The 19,770-nt window shown below is 39.3% G+C and overlaps 1 protein-coding gene across 1 annotated transcript in view; it reads right to left on the reverse strand.

The window, feature by feature from the left end:
* LOC134209298 (fatty acyl-CoA reductase wat-like) overlaps window positions 1-19,770 on the reverse strand; it is a 73,863-nt gene that overhangs the window by 41,303 nt on the left and 12,790 nt on the right. The window contains exon 2 of the mRNA XM_062685293.1: window positions 17,972-18,239. Coding sequence (XP_062541277.1) covers window positions 17,972-18,126 — 155 coding nt within the window. The 5' untranslated portion in view covers window positions 18,127-18,239. The remainder of the gene's footprint in view (window positions 1-17,971; window positions 18,240-19,770) is intronic.

The raw sequence follows: 19,770 nt of genomic DNA on the forward strand, positions 1-19,770 counted from the left end.
GCAGCATTTTATAGAGATCAACAAAGCCCACTGTCAAACCCCATCATATCATAGGCAGGAATCACAACTCCCAGTTGGTCTGGAGAGGGATCGTCAAACCCTTTGGTATAGTCCCTTCTGCCTCATTAACGTTGAGTCGCTGCTTAGCGTCCTCTATTCCTAACGTTTTAATGACTAACTGGGTATATACTTCTAAAGTTCTGATATTTCCAGAAAATGCGAAGCGTGAGTGATTCCCTTACTATCAACCATAATCCATAAATCACGAGAGAGAAAATGCAGAAAGTCTCACCCACAAAATTGTCGTGAATATGCGTACATATTAACGACATAATGATTAGTTCACAAATTCTTGAATGAAGAAGTGTGTGTTGTTTTTCTCTAGAACCATGTTTACATTAGTTCTATGTAATGTGATTTTTAGAAAACATGGTATCAATAGAGTTGCTTTGATAAAAATAAAAACATAATTTTTCACCAATTACGCAAACCTAAGCGAAATTATTCAATGGTTAAACCTCGTGTTCCGTTGCGCAATAATTATCCAAACAAACCGTCACTCCCTGGGTTCTCGTCATTTCTAGACCAACATTTGAAAAGGGCGTAACAGCCAAATTTTATTCCTTCTGATTCTTCGTCTACGTATAATGCTATATTTGGGGACAAAGAATCAGAAAGAATAAATTTTGGCTGTTACGCCCTTTTCAAATGTTGGTCTAGATTTGTTGGAGCACGGCAAACACTTGTCGCGGTCGTCGCGTCGTGGCCACATCTTGGCCCCAAAAACAAAAACCATTGCGCAGACAAAAGTTCATTAGTCATTGGTAAGTACCAATCGTCCTGCACGAAGCAGTTACCTACGCAACCTAACTGCAGAGAGAAAGAGAGATAGGAAACCACCGATTCGAGTGTGGTCGTTGGACGATCTTCAGCTGACCTTCGGCCGATTGCGCCCACTGCCTGCGCCCGTGCGTGGGGAACCTGTTTGCCAGTCAAATTTTGCCTCCCTTCGACCGCCCGAACAAGGAACTGATCACGTAGATAATTTGGACCCGACGCTTAAGCTCCACTCAGCACTTGTTCTACACACTTTGAACCAACCACTCTGCCCGAACGAAAAAACCGTGAAATATCCCGCCCGAACAAGTGCACAGCACAATTACCGATAATTGCGGTTGGCGAGGAGTGGCGCAGCATCACCGCTGCGCTGTCGATCCGGCACCTGCTATCTTTAATATTTGATCGTTTATTAGTTGAGGATTTGCTCGCGCATGCTTTTTTTATTGTTTCAGCTGCCGTTCGCGGTTGGCACACGCCTCGGCGGACTCATGCCTACGGAGTTGTTCAGCGTGTGGTTCAAGTTCAAGACTCAAGAATGCACACGGTCAGTACCGGCACTTGCGCGATGCTAATGACTTCTATCAGTCGAGTCCAGCGTTGGCGAGTGATTCCCTAAGTATCCATATCCTAACCGTATCTGAGAGTCCAGCCGGGTCTTAGAGGATTGTTTTGATGATTGGAGGCAATTCGCAATGGTTAATCATATATAGTTTCATTTATGTAAGAGAGCAAAGGTGTTTGCAGTGGTCAAGTACTTCACTGCTCCAATGACCACCGGAACTTATTGTGAAAAGGTATTCAATGTAAGTAATTATGAGAATGCAGGGGTTAATAAACATCGCTGTTAATTCTTTGTCTTTGTTTGTCTTTGTCTTTGTTAATTGTTGCTGAGTGATCGACTCATAAAGGCAACATTTAAAAAGTCCTCATCATAGTTTCGTGACTTTTAATTTTTGGAAACTAGTGCTTCACGTGAATATATGCAAAAATGCTCTAACCTTTCGGATAATTACATACTAGAAAAATATTAAACCAACTAAACATCAAAAAATCTATTCTTTTTATTGAATCAGGTTTTTCGATGTATATTGTTGATTTGCCTGAACATCTGGGGCCACGTGAATGAAACAATCACCTAGGTAATGTGACAATTCACAGTTTGGTGCTATCTCCACCGGCCCTTAGATGCAAAATCCCTCAAGTGGGAATCATTTTAGCAATTAGAGACGTTGTTTGACCGTTCATGATTGCAAATATAATTCATCTACCAGCTTTACTGCTCCAATAATCCAAACACTCAGGAAATCGTACTCAAATGATCTCACCATTTCCTATCCAAAGAGGCAAATATTTGCTCGAATCCACAGTTGCGCATTTGCTTAGGCTTTGATTGACTTTAAAACCGATGCCAGCAATTGCCGTGCGTCGTCGCTTCGGTAGCTGATTGCCGGTAGGAAAATAAATGTAATTACCAAACCACGAGCCAAGTTCACGATCATGACGATCAATTTCTATTGCGGTTGCTCAGATACTCTGCGCAAATACCAAAGGATAATCAACTGGGGTCAGTGTACCGTCGTCGTTGCTTCCGGCTAGCTGCGTACTGAAGAAAAACAAATACCTGGTACTGAGACAATGAAGGTCAATCTTTTTGTGCGCGGTCTGTTATGATCATAAAATTAGCTTCGGCGGCAGAAATGGGCAGTTTTTACAATGCTTGAACATTTTTTTCTTTGAAGATGATTGTTCTGCAGTAGTAATGCTGGAACCAGTTTGTTGATATAACTTTAATACAATGAACCTGCAAAAGGTATGATTTGGAGGCGAGTAGAATGTTTTTTGTTTGTTTACTTGTCATCTCGATACTTAGCGGTAAATATTGGTTTATGTAACAATAACCCTTCGGATCAATCGATAGCTCCTGCTGAGAAGGCAAACATTTCGTCTGCTAAAAAAATCTTGTGCTCAATATTTTCAGCCCACGTGAATATATTGACATGCCAACATGCGAACAATTTTCATCAACTTCGTAATGACTATTAGGAGGACATGGTAATAAATAACAGCGAATTATCGAGCCTCTGAAAATTCAAATTTTCCCAGATATCGATTATATTGGGGCAGCAGGGACTGTGTCCAAGGGCTTTACGACTCCTCCCCTGGGGTTTGGCAGTGGGCTCGGCTAAACCTCTCCCAAAAGCCACAAGTATTCGCAAGCAGACCCTATCTAAGCGACGATGTGCCGCTTAAAGCGCACGAGCCTAGCGGGAGTAGCAATCGGCACATCAGGATCGATGCCAGTAAGATCCTGATTATGGCGTACTGGCTGTGTGTTACTGGATTATGTTTTGAATATTTTAATACTGTGAAGCGGGGGCTGGTAGTCTGGACATTCTATTCTCTTGGGAAGGCCGGGTGGCACCGACCTCTGAAACGACAAATGGGCTAATAATAGTCAGGCTGTCTTCCGTCCCATAAAACCGTGGCGGGCCACGTTCTAAGTATATTCATTCATAGTACTTTTCTCTCATAGGTGTATAGAAGGGACAACAAGCGACAAACAGTTTTTACATGATTCATTAGGGTTCACTTTAAAGTTTTATTAGACGGTTGTATTCACTTGCAGACATGTGCAGGTTTAGCAGATTTGTTGAACTGAAAACGGCATTTTTTGCTAGAAATTCTTAAATATCTTTAAATATGTACAAACTATGACAATTATGTTTTTTTTTAGCAAAACGTGTATTTTTGCCTTTCTCGTACACCAAGTTGTAACGAAAAGGCTATATATTCAATTCCAAGACGATTTTGTGATAGAAGGTCCGGAGACCCATAGTGTTATATACCAATCGACTCAGCTCGACGAATTGAGATGATGCCTGTCTGTGTGAATGTGTGTGCGTGTGTGTATGTATGTGTGTAAAACTCACCCATCTTTTAGACACTTATCTTGATTCGATTTGTTTGCACTAAGGGAATCCTGTACCATTGTTTCCAATTGACAATTGGCCGGATCGGACTATGGGATCAAAAGTTATGGCTAAAATACGATTTATATACAAAAAACACGCTAAGAAATACTCACTCAATTTGTTTAGTACATCTGATGTACGAGAAAGGCACAAACACCGCTAGGTGGATCAATCAGAGATTTTTCATAGCGATTTAAATTGTAGAACATTTTAAAATTAAAGATAATTTATAGAAAAAGTTATACGAACAAAAGTGATGTCTACTAGAAACGCGGATAGAAAATGTAACTCTGTCGTGTTGACAGTCAACATTTTCTTCTTCTTCATTATAAAACAACCAGGGTTTCGACTTTTCGTTTCAATGAGATCAAAGCAAGCATTTTTTGGGCCAAGGGAGAATCTTTTTTCGTTGTTTATGTTGAGGATCATCTTTCACCCCACAATCTTTTCTCTATAATTAGCCTTGGAAGATAAGCGAAAATCTTGCCTATTAGATGAACATATTCGCTTCACGAGTAAAAAAAGAGTGTATTTGGGCCTACCAAAAATGCCACACTCGTGCGAACGTACTGCCTGCATTTTTCTGGTGCTTGCTTTGTTCGTGAGTACGGGCAGAGCAAAGTAAAAAAGCAAGGCAGTATTCTGTTCGGGAGTAAAAATCACGGTTGCGAGTATTTGTGGTTACTTCGAACACAATGGATAAATTTCACTTGAGATAAACACAATAACAATAAACAAAGGTGTTCTTGCTCGAACATTCGTGATCAACATGTTCCGAGGTTGTTTTATGAGAAATTATGCCGAATGGCTCGCGAAGCTTCACGAACATTTTTCGTGGTTCGTTCTCTGTTCTCTCTGCGAGTAGAAGGTAGCCAAGGAAAAGACAAAACAAGTGTTCGCGAGTACCTATTTAGCATTGCCTACTTCTCGTTTTGTGAGCAAGGTTCACAGATTTCCACCACTGATGCGCTTACTCTAGCTACGCTCTACACTACTAATAATCCACACATATTTATTGGCAAAAATCCATAGATTTTACTTATGATGTATATCAGCGCACACATAACCATTCTCCACGCGAACTACTTATAAAATATATATCCAAATAAACTTTATGTGTGGTCTCGAATTAGCAATTATATAATTTATGTGTGGTTCCATATCGATTATATTAGGGTGGAGCTATTGCAAAAATTTATAACGGCGACACATATATCTTATATAGATATTTTTGGCAGTGTATGTATGAAAGCAATAAAAGTTATTTGTTCTACATGAGCTACTATGTACAGGGTGTCTGCAAATTATCCGTACAACAAGACAGGTTTTTAAATATTTTTTGGAATACATTAAAGAACCAGGATGCATTGCATGTTATTATAATAGGACTACATAAACCAAGCTGAATTTGTTCACATTAAAATGACCCCTGTATCCTGAGTTGTTATATGTAGGTGCAAAACGACTTGGCGAGCGTGGGGCGTATCCGAGGATGGAGAGATGCGGCCTCGAACCGTGTATTGTGGCGTCAAATTGTTGATTCAGTGTTGTCTGTTTAGATGTAAACTAAATAAATGAAATGAATCCTGAGTTGTATGCCTTCCATCGTGTTGGAAAAAATCACAGATACTTTTCACACATTTTTGACGATTGTGACATAATTTCAAATGTCTCGATAATATGTTCGGTGTTTTGATGGCTGTTGATTTCAAAATAGACCATACCGAATGATAAGTTCAATCCAAATCGGGTGAATAGGAAGGCAATTCATTTTTGTTCGGAAAACCGAAAAAAAGCATTCACAAAGATTTTTTTTATATATGAAATGACGCTCAGTGTTCTCAGAATATACATCTGTTACAGCCTGCTGAGTTGTTATGCCCATATAGCTACCGATTCAGTCCATTATTGTCTGTTTTTGATTTGTAGAAGCAAACTATCGAAATCTGTACGGATAATTTGCAGACACCCTGTAGGTATTATTTGAATTGATGAAGCCACGAAAAGACTCGAATATGAAAGAAAAAGAGCAAACCAACGTTTGGCGGCTATCGAAGTGAGCGAAAAATGGTTGTCACTCTCCAGGTTGTTTTTTTTTTCGAAAAGAGATTTCCCCCAAACATTTCTGTGAGGGAGCCGCCTTTGCTCCTGAGATTGAGTGAGCATTACGGACCTGTGTATGATAGATAATTGGTGGATAACTGTGAGCGTGTTTACTCTTTCGTCAGTTGACAGATGAATGCTTAAGCATTAATCTCACGCACATTCATCGCAGCATGCCTCGACTATCCGATCCGTGTGCTTCTCCATCGACCAATCACCAAAGACGGACGCGCCTCGCAGACGACTGCTTCTGCCGGACCAAACCGCATATTTGGCGATCCTGCCATTTAATTGAAAAATAGATGGTAGGGTAAAACTTCCTATCGTTGTGGTATGTCCTAATTTTGCAGTAGTGTTAAAATAGTCCATTCTGGATATAATAGCATTAAGACTCAAGACTCCATAACTCAGTTTTGAAAATTAATGACTTTATTGCTTGTTAGTATTGGTGAGGCAACTAGTACGAAAAAGTGACGAAAATTTGAGGTGGGTGGAAATGGGGTGGTAAACGCATGTCAGCTGCTACATATGTTGCCAGATGCTACAAATAGTTTATTTTTGAGCATTTATGAAATATTTAATGTATGGAAACTTATTTTAAAATTCTTCGTACACCACTGGGCTTTCAACATACAGTGTTGGGAAAAGTACAGTAAAACACTTTGATTCTCCGAATATTTACATTTTATCCGGTAAAATTTCGTGCACCGAGCACACTGAGACAGTTTCCCAAATTAATGTAAGACGAAATTATGTCTTTTTTATTCTTCCGCAGACTGTTTGTTTGCTGCTGCGTGAGTCTCGTGCCATCCACACCCCTTGAATCTTGATTCCTCTATTCTCCCATGTCTTAATGAAATTGTCACTTTGAAATGGGGGCCCATTGTCACTCTGAATGACCAACGGATACCCCCAAATCATGAAAACTTTGTTTAAGGCTTGAACAGTAGCTTCAGCATTTATCGACTTCATCTCAATGACATGTAGATACCTGGAGTAAATGTCCACAATAACTAGGAACTCGCCGTAACCAAACTCCTTGTCGGTGTAAAAATCGATTTGCAGAACTTCCCATGGGTTGCGCGGAAGTTCTCTACTAATCGAAGGAACCGGAGGGTTTCTTTTTGACAGTAGAAGACACGTTTCGCAAGCTTTCACATACAGCTCTATTTCGGTGCTCATTCCTGGCCACCAGAAATATTCACGCATTATGCGTTTTGTCGACGATACTCCCATATGCCCCTGGTGGGCGGAAACTATTGCCTTTCGGCGCAGTGTTATAGGAAGAACGATTCTGTCATTTTTGAATATTATACTTCCGATGATTCTAAGCTCCTTCGCTTGAAGCTGGTACATCTTCAAATCGTTTATCCACTCTCCAGTATCCATAGCTGTTTTAACTTTGCAAATCTCTGCATCATTTTCGGAAAGCGCTTCTATTTCATTCCATGAAATCTCCATTGCTCCGCAATCGAGGTAGTACAGCAGATGTTTGTCATCTGCATCATCATCGAAGGATCTATCTGGCACATTCTGCTTGACCAGACGGGAGAGAGAATCTGCAAGGTTTGAATTTCCTGGTATCCTTTTCACCGTAAAGCTATATGGCTGCAATCTTAAAGCCCAAGACTCCGCCCTGGTGACTGCTCTGCGACCAATACGATGAGAACCATTGAAAATAAATTCGTTGGCCTCCGAATCAGTCCAGATAGTGAAGGATGTACTCATTAAGTACATCGAAAATTTTTCCACACCCCAGACCATAGCCAACGCTTCTTTCTGTGTCTGGGGGTATTTCTGTTCAGGAAGAGTAAGGGCCTTTGAGGCACAAGCTATAACTCCAGGATTGCTTTCCTTATCCAGCTGAACTACGACGGCTCCCAAACCGTACGGAGAGGCGTCCACATAAAGCTCCGTTTTATCAAGCCTGCTGTAGTAGCCTAAGGTAGTAACAGTTTTCCATGCATCGTTTTTCAAGAACAAGAATTCTTCCTCCAATTCGACATTCCAATAGAAGCTTTCGGACTTGGCCAATTGTCGCAACGTCCACGTCCTTTGAGCTCTGTTGGGAATGAATTTCTCGATGAAGTTAATGAGCCCCAAGAAGCAAGAGTCTCTGGGCTCCTGAAGTTCTGAAGTGCGGTGATCTTCCCTTCCTCTAGTTTCCAACCATCGGACGATACCACGAATCCTAGAAACGATACTTCCTGCTGTCCAAACATGGATTTTTCTTCGTTGATGCATACATTATGGTTCTTCAAACAAGCCAACACTTTCGCCAAGTTCCTATCGTGTTCGTCCTTCGTTTTCCAAAACCATTATGTCATCCAAATAATTCACTTTCCCTTCACAGTCGGCAAGAACAATAGTTTGCAATACCTCCTGAAAAATGTCAGGGGCATTACATAGTCCGAAAGGAAGTCTTTTATATCGGTAGAGTCCATCCCCCGAAAAGAAATTCGTCAGGTGACGGGAATTTTCATCCAACTCTATGTGGAAAAAGGCACTTCTCAAATCAATGGTTGAGAACCATTTCGCACCGTGGAGTTCCATTAGAATGGATTCAAATGTAGGCATCTTAAAAGGGGTTCTATGGATGCTTTGATTTGGACCCCTTAAATCAATCACAAGTCGAACATCGTCCTTGCCTTTGGGGACTACGAGCAAGGATGAACAGAATGATCTGTCCATCTCTGTAGTCACTTCCTCTATTATCCCCGATGTTAACAGATCATTTAGTTTCTGTTTAGTCAACTCCTTGAATGCCATTGGAATGTTGGTATACACGTTCCTCGATGGTGGAATACTTGGGTCATATCTTAACGTTACCGGAGGAACATTGAACTTCGGGAATTCCTTGCATTGAACCGTTCGCTCGACTGTAGCGGCTTCCGAGTTACACTGGGTTTGCATCAATTGATTACAATGTATTGGTACTTTCAACCCAATGTCAAGCACACTGTACCTGATCGCTGTATTAAACCCAAGTAGTGCTCGCTTTTCATCGACAACGTAGAATTTCTCAATGGTGATTGGGCGCTCTTCCGAAATAAAAAGTTCGGCTGAAAATGTGGCCAATACTTTTATATAATTGACCGAGGCGTATGCTTTCAAAGGCTTGTCAGTGGTGTATGCTAGGGCTATAATATTAGAAGCAGCTTGTTGGTCGGTCATAATTTGATCAAACGACTTTTTCGTTATAGTGTTCACCTGAGCGCCTGGATAAATAACAGAAAAGAGGTCAAACTTTTTTTTTTTGTAATGTGTAGAAATGCATGACACACCTGAATCTATTACGAACTGGACTTCGACTCCTGCTACTCGACCGGTCACAATAGCGTCATCAAATGAGAAGATCGACGAGTGTGGTTGTACGCTATCTATCTCATGACTAGCTTCTTGTTGGCTTTCAAAACGCACAGTTTAATATGATCAAACTCATTGCGACGTTAATACAACTACATTTATGGATTGCTTTTTTTTTTTACAGGTTTTATAAAACATCGTATTTCGTTTCTAAATAAGTCAGTTTGTTCATTTATTAATATTGAATATTTTATTTATTTCAGAAATTGTGAAACGATAAAATGATAAAATAAATTCAAATGCAGGAAATTCAACAGTTATTTATCAAAATGAGTTATTACTGAATTACTCTGGTTCCTCATCAATCTCATGTACCTTGGTGACTGGTTCAAGATGCTCAGCTTTGCTATCTACAGCTGCGATTTGTTTGATCCTTCCTTGCTCTTCGGATTCTGCTGGTCGTTTCCAAGATCTACGTCGGATTTGCTGATTCGACGATGTGCACAAGCGAGCAATGTGGCCCATACGACCACACGTGTGACACACTTTACCAGCTGCTGGGCAAGTGAAGGATCGATGGGAGAAACTACCACATCTCCAACAACTAGATCCGCTTTGATTACGTAGTACTCCTGTGTTAAATCCCCTGGCAGCGCTTCTGACACCACGATAACCGCGAGGCACTCCTCTCCCTCTCCAGTTCGCTTGGAAGTTTGTTGGTCGTTGTGTTTGAAACTCCGAAACATTCTGCGAAACTGCGGCTATGACCGCTGTTTCGGCGATGGATTCTTTGGAACTCCTCTTCATTTGCTTTCTCCAATTCCCGATCTCGTACCAAGTCGATCAGATCTTTCATGGTTCCTTGCTTCACCCAATTCCTGTGAGCAAGTATGCGAACCCTGCTATCGCTTGCACCCTTAGTTACTACGCGAACAACGGCCTCCATTTCTTCCTCTCTACCATAGCTACATAACTTGGCTGTAGTAGCCACTCGTCGGACGAACTCTATGCTACTTTCGTTTAATGCCTGAGACAAGTTCATCAGCTTACCGCGTTGGGACAAGATATAAGCTCTGGAACCGAAATAATCATCCAGCCGTGCCAAAGCATTCGAGAACGGCTCTGATTTCTCATCAGCCATTCCTGGGCTGAAACCGTTGTGCTGAAAATTTCTCGCAGTTTCGTTCCCGCTTTTATCTTGAAAACTCCAAATTTAGCCATCTCATCAGCTGAGTTGACGAGTTGCAGTGAAGCAAACAAAGTCTCTTTCCAAAATTCATATGCTCGCTTATCAATTTCAGTTTCGCCTTCAGTTGGTACACACTCCGGAACATTGAGTGTACCAAGAGTTCATAGTTGCAAGAAACAAGGATCCTTGCCTGGCATCTGTCATTTCTTCTCTAGTAGTGCCGATAGAACCATTACTCACACTTTGATCAGCGGATAGTCTCGTCACTTGTTCTCGGAGGAAATTGTTCTTCTCCACCGCCTCCTTCAACTCTTTAATTAATTTCTTTTTCGAAATTTTTCTGAAACAAGCAAAATTTCTAGATAAATATATTTTCTTTGGAAGGGTTGCAATTCAATTATGTTTGTTTCTGTGCACCTATTTCATTTACTTTGTCGTTTCGTTCTCACTTTTTACATTTACCATTATCCGCATTTCTTATGATTTTTTTCATACTTCGAAAAACTATTTTGTTTCTTATGTTTTCAGCTGAATCATGTATTTTTTTTTAATCAATTATTTTTTTTGATCAACTATTTTTTCAACAATTATTTTTTTTGACCATTTATTTTCCTTTCAATTTTTTTAATTTCTCTTTAACTCTCACGGCTTACACCAACCAAATTCTCACACTTTCATGTATTTTTTCAATCAACTATTTTTTTTCAACAATTATTTTTTTGATCATTTATTTTTTCAACAATTATTTTTTTCGGCCATTTATTTTCCGATCAATCATTTTCCCATTTCTCTTTTTTTTTCTCTACATCTTCCGGCCTTCAACTACCGGCCGGTAATTATTTTCAATCACTCCGTTTTTTAGTTTCTAGATTAATCTTATTCCTCATTGGAAATACTTACGCTTTCGGTGGTTCGGTTGCGCTACCGGCTGAGCCAATGTCGTAACCGCCGACCGAAGAACCGGATTGAATGGACAAAGTGACGCCATCTTCTACTAGAAGACGTTCTTCATGGCTGGCCATGCTAACGTATGCACCAGCCGAAACCAAACCATCCTCAAAAGACTGACTCATCTTTTCCTCTATTTCCTTTGACTCTACAAGAACTCTCCAAAGAGCCCTTCAACTATCACCAGGTCTAAAGAGAACTTATCTAGATAAAAGTCAGGAAGGAATTTCTACCAAGCTTATCAAGGATAGTGATCTAGATCACATTTTGTTTGTATAGAGTATCATCTGTAAAGGGGTTGTGTTCCAATTGCTTTAATCTCTTCTATAAATAATTATTATTTCATTTGTCAATTTATATTTCGTATCTATTACCACAACAGCCTTTTCATGGGGGTGGCCATCCATCCACACTTTCTTGTGCGCAGTGCAAATAGAACAGAATCGAGTTGAATTAGGCTTTGGCACACAGCCTTGAAATAGTGCTAGCCACAGATACTGATTTATTAGTTCTAGTCTGTAAAATGAGTGAAGATTTTAAGAATAATGAAATGTATATTTGCCACCAAAACCGATTATACGTTGAGAAATTATTCTACGAAAACATTGATTGTGGGGGGAGAAAATAGTAAAAGTATGTGCAGCGTCTGCTTGGTCGTGCCTGCTGCTGCGGCTGCCGTGGTTTTGCGTTTTTTTGACTGCATGGTAGGATGAATGGTACGGTAAAATTAAATGTCAACCATTCTCCACCCTGCCAACAGAAGCTTACATAATCTTTTCTTTTTTCTGGTTGATTTGATTAATTCGATAAAAAGTAATAATTATTTGATTAAATAAATCTGGCAACGATGAAATGATGATTCTTTTCTTGTATATGCATAAAGTTGTTTGCGTGTCGACTACCATATTCTATGTATTGTTTTGATATTTCTAAGTTGCTTTGCCTAGATTTTGAGCGCACTATTTCACCTAATGCGGTAATGAATTTGGGTTTTCCGAATTTTGCAACATTCACAATACGGCCGTCAAATTTGTCTCTCACTTCAAATTTTTTAAAGCAATTTTCGTTGGTTTTTCGACATGAAGTGAAGAAATTGGTGTTCATTATCAAAGAGAAAAGAGAAAGTTAGGTAGTGAATTATGTTTAGTTGTGATAAAATCAAAAAAAAGGCGAGAAAAAAACAAGTTAAAAAGTGAGTGTATGTTCAAAATAGGTGTATGGGTGTGTTTCGATCGTTCGGAGTTGGTGTGTGTACAATTAGTATACGAAAATTTGTCCAGGAAAAAGGCAGTTTTAAGCGCTTTTCAGTCAATTAATAAATAATTAATTAGCTAGGTGAGTGAAAAATTCATATGAAAATACCATGAATATACGTTGACAGAGGTAAGTTGGTGAATAACAGTGAAATATTGAATTTTGGCAAAAATTGCATTAGTATTAGTGCGAATGAGAACAAAATCATCTTCATCATCAAATTGATTACGGTTTATAGAGCCTTAAAAACAATTGTGGATACGCTAAAACTCATCGAATTAACGACTAGACCAGCTTTTGTTTCACAAAAATCCGTTCAAAATTATGAAAAATCAACATTTTTCATTAAAAATTTGAATCCTTTGAGCCTATTATTGCGGTAGTGCTAATGTCCTATTGTTGTGGTATCGATTTCCATAAGAATTGCATGCAATACCGCAACAATAGGACTGACCTTGGAAAAATGTCGCAACGATAGGCTACTGCGTCCTATTATTGCGGTAGTTTGTTTTTATTGTGATAAAAACAAAACAACATAAGTTTAGCACAATTGACGTAATATTTACGAATCTATAATTACCGAGCAACCTATTCGACTACTGCAATGTGGAAAAAGACCAAAAGGTAATTTTTAAAGAATTTTCGAAATCCATTTTGTTTCGACACGGTGCTTAACCCCTCCATAATAGGTCGTTCTACCCTAAGTGATATTGTTAAGAAAATTGTTTTGAGCTTTTTAGTGGAATGTCTTCACTTGTCATAAGACGAGTTTGTACAATCCCATTGAGTTCCACCACTTAATTGTATCTTGACAGATACGTATTTCCACCTCAACAGTAAGGCCGTCTTCAGTGTCTCGTACTGTAGTGATAGTGATATTGTTTTTTTCTTTTTATTGTTTTGGCTTGTGATGCCACAAAAAAAACGCGTCATGGATTTCTGAAAGTGCAAAAAAAGTGTGTTTGGAAGACGAGATACTTGTGTAGATTTCAGGGGGGTAATATGCGGTGCATCGCGCCTCCTCTGCATGTAGTATGAAGCAAATGTAAATAAACAATCCCACATTTTTTTCGGTAGTCAGCAGTAATGTAGGAATTAATGCTTGACGACTGTGGGTATGTAACGGAACGAGTAGTTTTCCGGCTGTAGCAGTCTTGTAACGCAGCAAAAACAAGTTTACTTCTGCATCCGACAGTTTCGATAATTTATTTTATCCTTTTCAAGGATTGGAAGATTGTTTTTTGTACACATAGTAGTGTTATACACTAATATTGTCCATCCAAATTTGAAATGGCGCCCGCTTTGGTGCATGGGTTTCAGTTTTTTCGAGATACAGTGTATCGTGGGTGGCTTTTGCTATAAAACCCAGAAGCTTTTCTGCCTTCACTATGCTTTCCGTTTTAATTTTAATCTTCTCCTACGCTTTTGAGCACTGCACCTAATAGCTGTCTTCGATTCTAACTGCTAAGAATCGAAGACAGCTGTAAATGCAGTATAAAGAAAACAAACAACCAATAATGAGTTAATCAATATCCTACAAGATTCCAGTTCGAAAAATCTTACACTTGCCAAGCGGGGTGGCCCAGGGTGGCCCGCCTTTCCCAAGCGGCGAGGCCCGGATAATACATCTTAGGTAGGCTTGATTTGTTCGTGGATGACAGGCTTACTCTCCCCCTGGTAGATTTTGATTGAGAAACAGATGCATTAGACGATGAAGACGATGAAATGTAGAAATGAAGTTCTTGCATTACTTATTTTTATCATTATTCTAATAGAACATATATTTGGGTTACTATTCAAAAATAGTGTGTCACACCAAAATGAGTGTTATGATTTTGACAAGGACTGTTCAGCTACTTGGTTTGGACTGAAAAGGGATGCTAAGCGTATCGGAGAAAGTCATCAATTCCTCGTAAGGCTATTGCGCTTTGGCTTACCCCTTCAAAGCCGCAATTACATTAAGTACACATGATTATTTAGGAGCTTTGGCAAAATAATGTAACGAATAACGATTGTTCTCTATCAGGAAAATAAGTCTTTGGGGTCCAAAAAAAACTGCAAGCCTTCTACGATGTTGTTTCTGATAGATGAAAGTACAAAGTGAAGGAGAGGCAAATAAACCATGAATTGCTTCAGCTGAAGGGAGGACGACCCATTGCTCACAGCAAGAAAAGTGGACGACTGGAGGACCAGGACGTAGCCAGAATGTTGGACAAACATCTAAAAAAAAGATTCTCAATTTGCCGTGTACAAAATAGACAGATACGCAGGGAAAAAGCTGGTTCCATCAGGAAGATGACTTACGGACCCTCCATACACTGCGTAGTTCACACGTTCAGCTACAGATCTGACTAAATGGCGACAACCTGTATGCACTGAAGAGGCGATGTTTTAGATTGTTTTTACTAATTCGAATATACTTGAACGCGTGAGTATTTGTATTAGAATACCTATATTCAACTTTTAACGTGCGTTCCTGAGAAGCGATTGCATGCTTGCATAGGTTGTGAAACACGATCGACGGTTTTTGTTGTACAACACACACTCAAACAAGCTTGAGTGTAATGCAGAAAAAATAGAGGAAACATCTAGATAAATTATCTTTTGTAACTAAAACGATATCCCATCCCAAAACAATCGTAGAGATGCAGAGGTATACTCGGTCTCTAGTAGCAACGAGAGTCGGATAATAACAATCCTTCCCTTCCTATATGACTGTAAGGACGTGGCCGGCGCCGTTATTGTCTTAAAATATTTGTGCTCCCGAAACTTGTATATTGATAATGGGTAGCTAATCCCAAGCCCATTTATTGTGTTCTCTGTACAATTTCGCAAGTTTAGTCAATCACGGAGTAGCAACTACGAATTGTGTGATCATAATGCTCATGCTCATTTCTAAGAAGAACTTCCTGGAGGTGATTCTGAAAAATAAAACATCTTTGAGATGTTCTCAGAACAATAATTCTGGAGGAACTCCATAAGGAACTCGTCATGGAATTTCAGATTGTTTTCCGGGAAAAATTACTGAAGGAATTTCTGAATGATTTCCTGGAGCAATTTCCAAAAACTATTCTTCAAAAAACTTCCGATAGAAATTCTGGGGAAAATTCTGAAGGAATTCCAAAAGGAGCCTTGGAGGTATTCCCGAAGGGATTTCACAAAAAGTTTCTGGAAAATTTCCCGAAAGGATTCCTGGAGGAATTTCAGAAAGTGCTGTTAGAAAAACTACCGAAGGAGCTTTTTATCAAAATTCCCAAGAAATTCCTGAAAATGTTGGAAAGAACTCCTGGAGAAGTTTCAAACATATTTTCCTAGGAAATGACTGATAAATTATCGGGAGGAGTCGTTTTCGAATGAATTTGGGCAAGGTTTCCTGAATGTGTTTTATACCAAAAAGAATTGATTCATTTGATTGAAAAACTGCATTTTAAACAATTTCGAGAAACAACAAAAACTGTTTTTGAACAAATTGGCACTGGTTCTTTTGATTTATTCTATACAGATCAATTGTTTTTGGAAAAACTCAACACCCTGGGACACTTTCAGTGCGAAACGAAAACTGTAAGCAGTACTCCTTAATTGCTCTTCAAATTGCATGCACATATGTAGTTTATCAAACAAACGAGAAAAAAAAATCATACGTATTTTTGAATAAGGATTCAGAATACATAAAAATCTCATGTTGGACAAAAAATGTCAAATATGTGTAGTTTCTATTTCAAATTACCGAAAGAACTCCTGAAGGAATAATCGTCTATTGCGTTTCGGAGTTTTTGACAATTACTAGAAATAATGAAATCTTCCTAAAATGCTATTTTGTTATATGTGTTGGCTCGCAGGAATGTTCCAGGTTGCCGATCGTTTGCTTCGAAGCATTTGTTGACAAATTCGCATCATTGGAATTTAAATAATCCTCATTTCATATCTCCTCCCAAAACTCAAACCATTTCGACCACTGTGTTTCAGGAAATCCCCCAAATTTGAGGAACTTTACAAGAAAATTAAAAACAATTTATTAAAACCGTGTGAATAGCTGCAGTTGCCATTGTTCCGGATTCTTAATCTTATACCCAAAAAATCACGATTTTTGTATAAAATATTGATATATACAATTCTGCCAGGTTTTAAAACAAGATACTATATTAAAATAATACAAAATTGTTAGATTTTATTTTGTTTAGCAAGTCTTGGACAGAACTGTTTTAAAATCCACAATCCATTTCACTAGTTGGGTGTAAAATGTTTGAAACAGGTAGGGGAATGACGGCTTTGGCAGGTTTTGTTCTATTATTGTCAGGGGGTTTTTTATGACTAATTATGCTCAAATTTGGCCTAAACATTCTTTGCATATCAAAGAATATTGTGGCCAAATTTCATAAAATTTGGTCGACAAAAATCCCCTGACAATAATAGAACAAAACCTGCCAAAGCAGTTTTTTCCCCTATGTCAAATACTTTTCAGCTGGATGAACCCAAAAATTTTCAAGACCATGGAGATCTAAGAAAACGAGGGTTGGCGAGTTAGACCTACAGTTTACTATTTTTAGAAAGTGCTATGGCTTCTTCATTTGTTCTCACGGATTTCTTTATTTTCTAAATTTCAATATAAGTTGTTGTAAAATTCCCTCAAAAATCGTAAATAATTTCTAGTCAAATTCTTCCAATGGATTCACGTTTTATCACAAAAGCTTCCATATGAGAACTGCACTATTCTGCAAGTTGGCCACGACTATAAATCACCCCATCTTGAAGAGAGCATGGTAATATGAATGCTTTCTGTTACTGATGAAACACAATTCACAATAAAAAGAAATAAGTTAACTTATTTGCTTTTCATTACTTTGCTTTAAAATGCATGCATATTGATACAATGCCCCTATTTGTCGTGGATATTTTCAATTTCATTAAGTGGTAGTCAACACAAAATATTGATGGTGCATTTTCTAAACAATCCCAGGAGGTTGGCTATTTTAAATAATTCGATAACGTATTTTCATTGTACATTTACTACTAAGAATACGATCGATTGCAATTACAGACAGTCGCAGATTAAAAACAAACATAAACCACAGCTTTATAATTGCACTACTCATCCGACAGTCAATGAAAGCAGCACATGGACAACTACGATTCTACGCCGTTTTGATTATAAATTACCACCAACGGGCCACGGGGACGGGGCCTGGCATATCAAGTGCTTCAGTGCTCTCCCCGCCAAGGCTAACTGATACGACACCATTAGGCCATAGTACGCAGCGGCTCATAAAATCTGCCAATGGATTGCCATGCTGGAACAAATAAATTTGCTCGATGCGCGCGCTAATGCTTACATATCTACATGCGATAGTGCTTCACTTACCTGAGTAGCTTCTCGATCAACAGCCGACCGATAAAGCCGGTTCCACCGGTGACCAGGATGTTCTTGCCTCGGTAGAACTCCATCACCGGCGTGGTGGTGATCTTCTTCTCCTCCGTTAGGGCGAGGTCATTGTTGAGCGCCACATCCGTGCTCATTTTGGGGCTTGGCTTGGTTGTGACGGTTTCTGGGGAGGAACTGAGGTACGGCGTACGCAAAGTCTAACGTTTCCTTCCGCGGTTAATCTGTGCCGAAGATAAGGGTTCGTTCGCTGTACAGGAATAGGAATTCTTTGTTTGTTTGCACGTTCGTTTGGCTCGGTCGACGGTGGGGGTCAGAGGTGGCACACTGCGACCGGCGCGCGAGAAAGGCGATAGATAGTTCGGGCGAAGCTTCACCCAAATCAATTTGGAGCGTTGAATGCGTTACGCGATCACCGTTGCTGGCCGCGCGTTTCCTTGCACAGTTAATAGCACCAATTCTGTAAAAGGCACCCAACGTAACTCGGGGCAAACACGGACGCGCGCGCGCACGACGGAATCGTAAATCCAACGGCCGTATGTCTCCCTCTGCCAGTGGCACGGCGGCGTGCTGATGCCACAGCTGAAGAAGAATTGTCCGTCGACGACAAACGAAAAGTACGCTGATGATATGGGTAAATAGAGTCACCTAATGTTGCCTCACACTCCTACTCGCGGGTCGGTGTCGCATAAGTTGTACCACAGGGCTGGCATCGGGACTGATTGTTTTGTTACTATTTCCTGTTTTACCTAAAGAAAGCTTGTATGCTGATGGAGTTATATTTTCTAGAGCACTCTACTTTGAAGGACAATAACATGTTCGATGTTAAACGTCTTAAATTTTGGTACGTTGATTCCAGGACAGTTTTTCGAAATTACATCTGACTTTGTTAACAAAGATTCAAACGAGTCTGATAGCATTCCAATAACCAATACCAGCGACAGGTAGACGAAAGTTTCTATATGTTAATGATGTTGGTTTGCATATTATATTGAAATCTTACACACGCAAATAAAGTGTTCGTGAATTCATGAGTTAACAAGATCACGGCAATTTCGGGAACAACAGTCACGTTTTCTGGAACTTTCTGGGAAACGTGACTGGTGTTCTCGAATCCGAGATTTAAATCACAGTGTATTTATTATTAAATGTATTTTGTACTACTTTAATACAGTGTCTATGAAGCTTTCATTTTTTTGTATTAAAACCTTGCAGAATTATACATGCCAAGGTTTTGTACAAAAAATGCAAGATTTGTTTTTTGTTTGTTATCTATTTTGAATTAAAAATTGCATAATCTGTTTCAAGTCGTAGTCATCCGTTTTCCAGACAACAACAGACGCTACTTTATATAATTTTGACCATTATCAATTATTTTACCCATATAACTAGTAGGCTGTTGCAAAAAGTAACTGAATCTGTAATACCTGCGAAAACTACCTCAGATAGCTGATAGTTCCCATCAATCCCCATGCAAAAACTGAATTTCTTTGAGACAGCGCATCTGCCAATCAACATGATACCTCGTCGCGCTCAAAGTAGGGGAGAACAGTACAAAACGCACCCCTTAAGCGCTTTCGATGTTTTCGGAGGTGAACTAGCCTTGGGCTAAAAACCTCTTTAATAAAGATTTTAATAATAATGTTTTCACCAATATAGAATATCGAATCACTTCAACGTGTAGATGAAAAATTTACGAAATTAGCGACAATGATCTCAGAATCAAAATAACAAAGTTTTTATGAATTTCTTTAAAATTGCATATTTTCCAAAAACTATCG

This window comes from Armigeres subalbatus, chromosome 2, assembly GCF_024139115.2.
Source record: "Armigeres subalbatus isolate Guangzhou_Male chromosome 2, GZ_Asu_2, whole genome shotgun sequence".
NCBI classification, from domain to species: Eukaryota; Metazoa; Arthropoda; class Insecta; order Diptera; family Culicidae; genus Armigeres; species Armigeres subalbatus.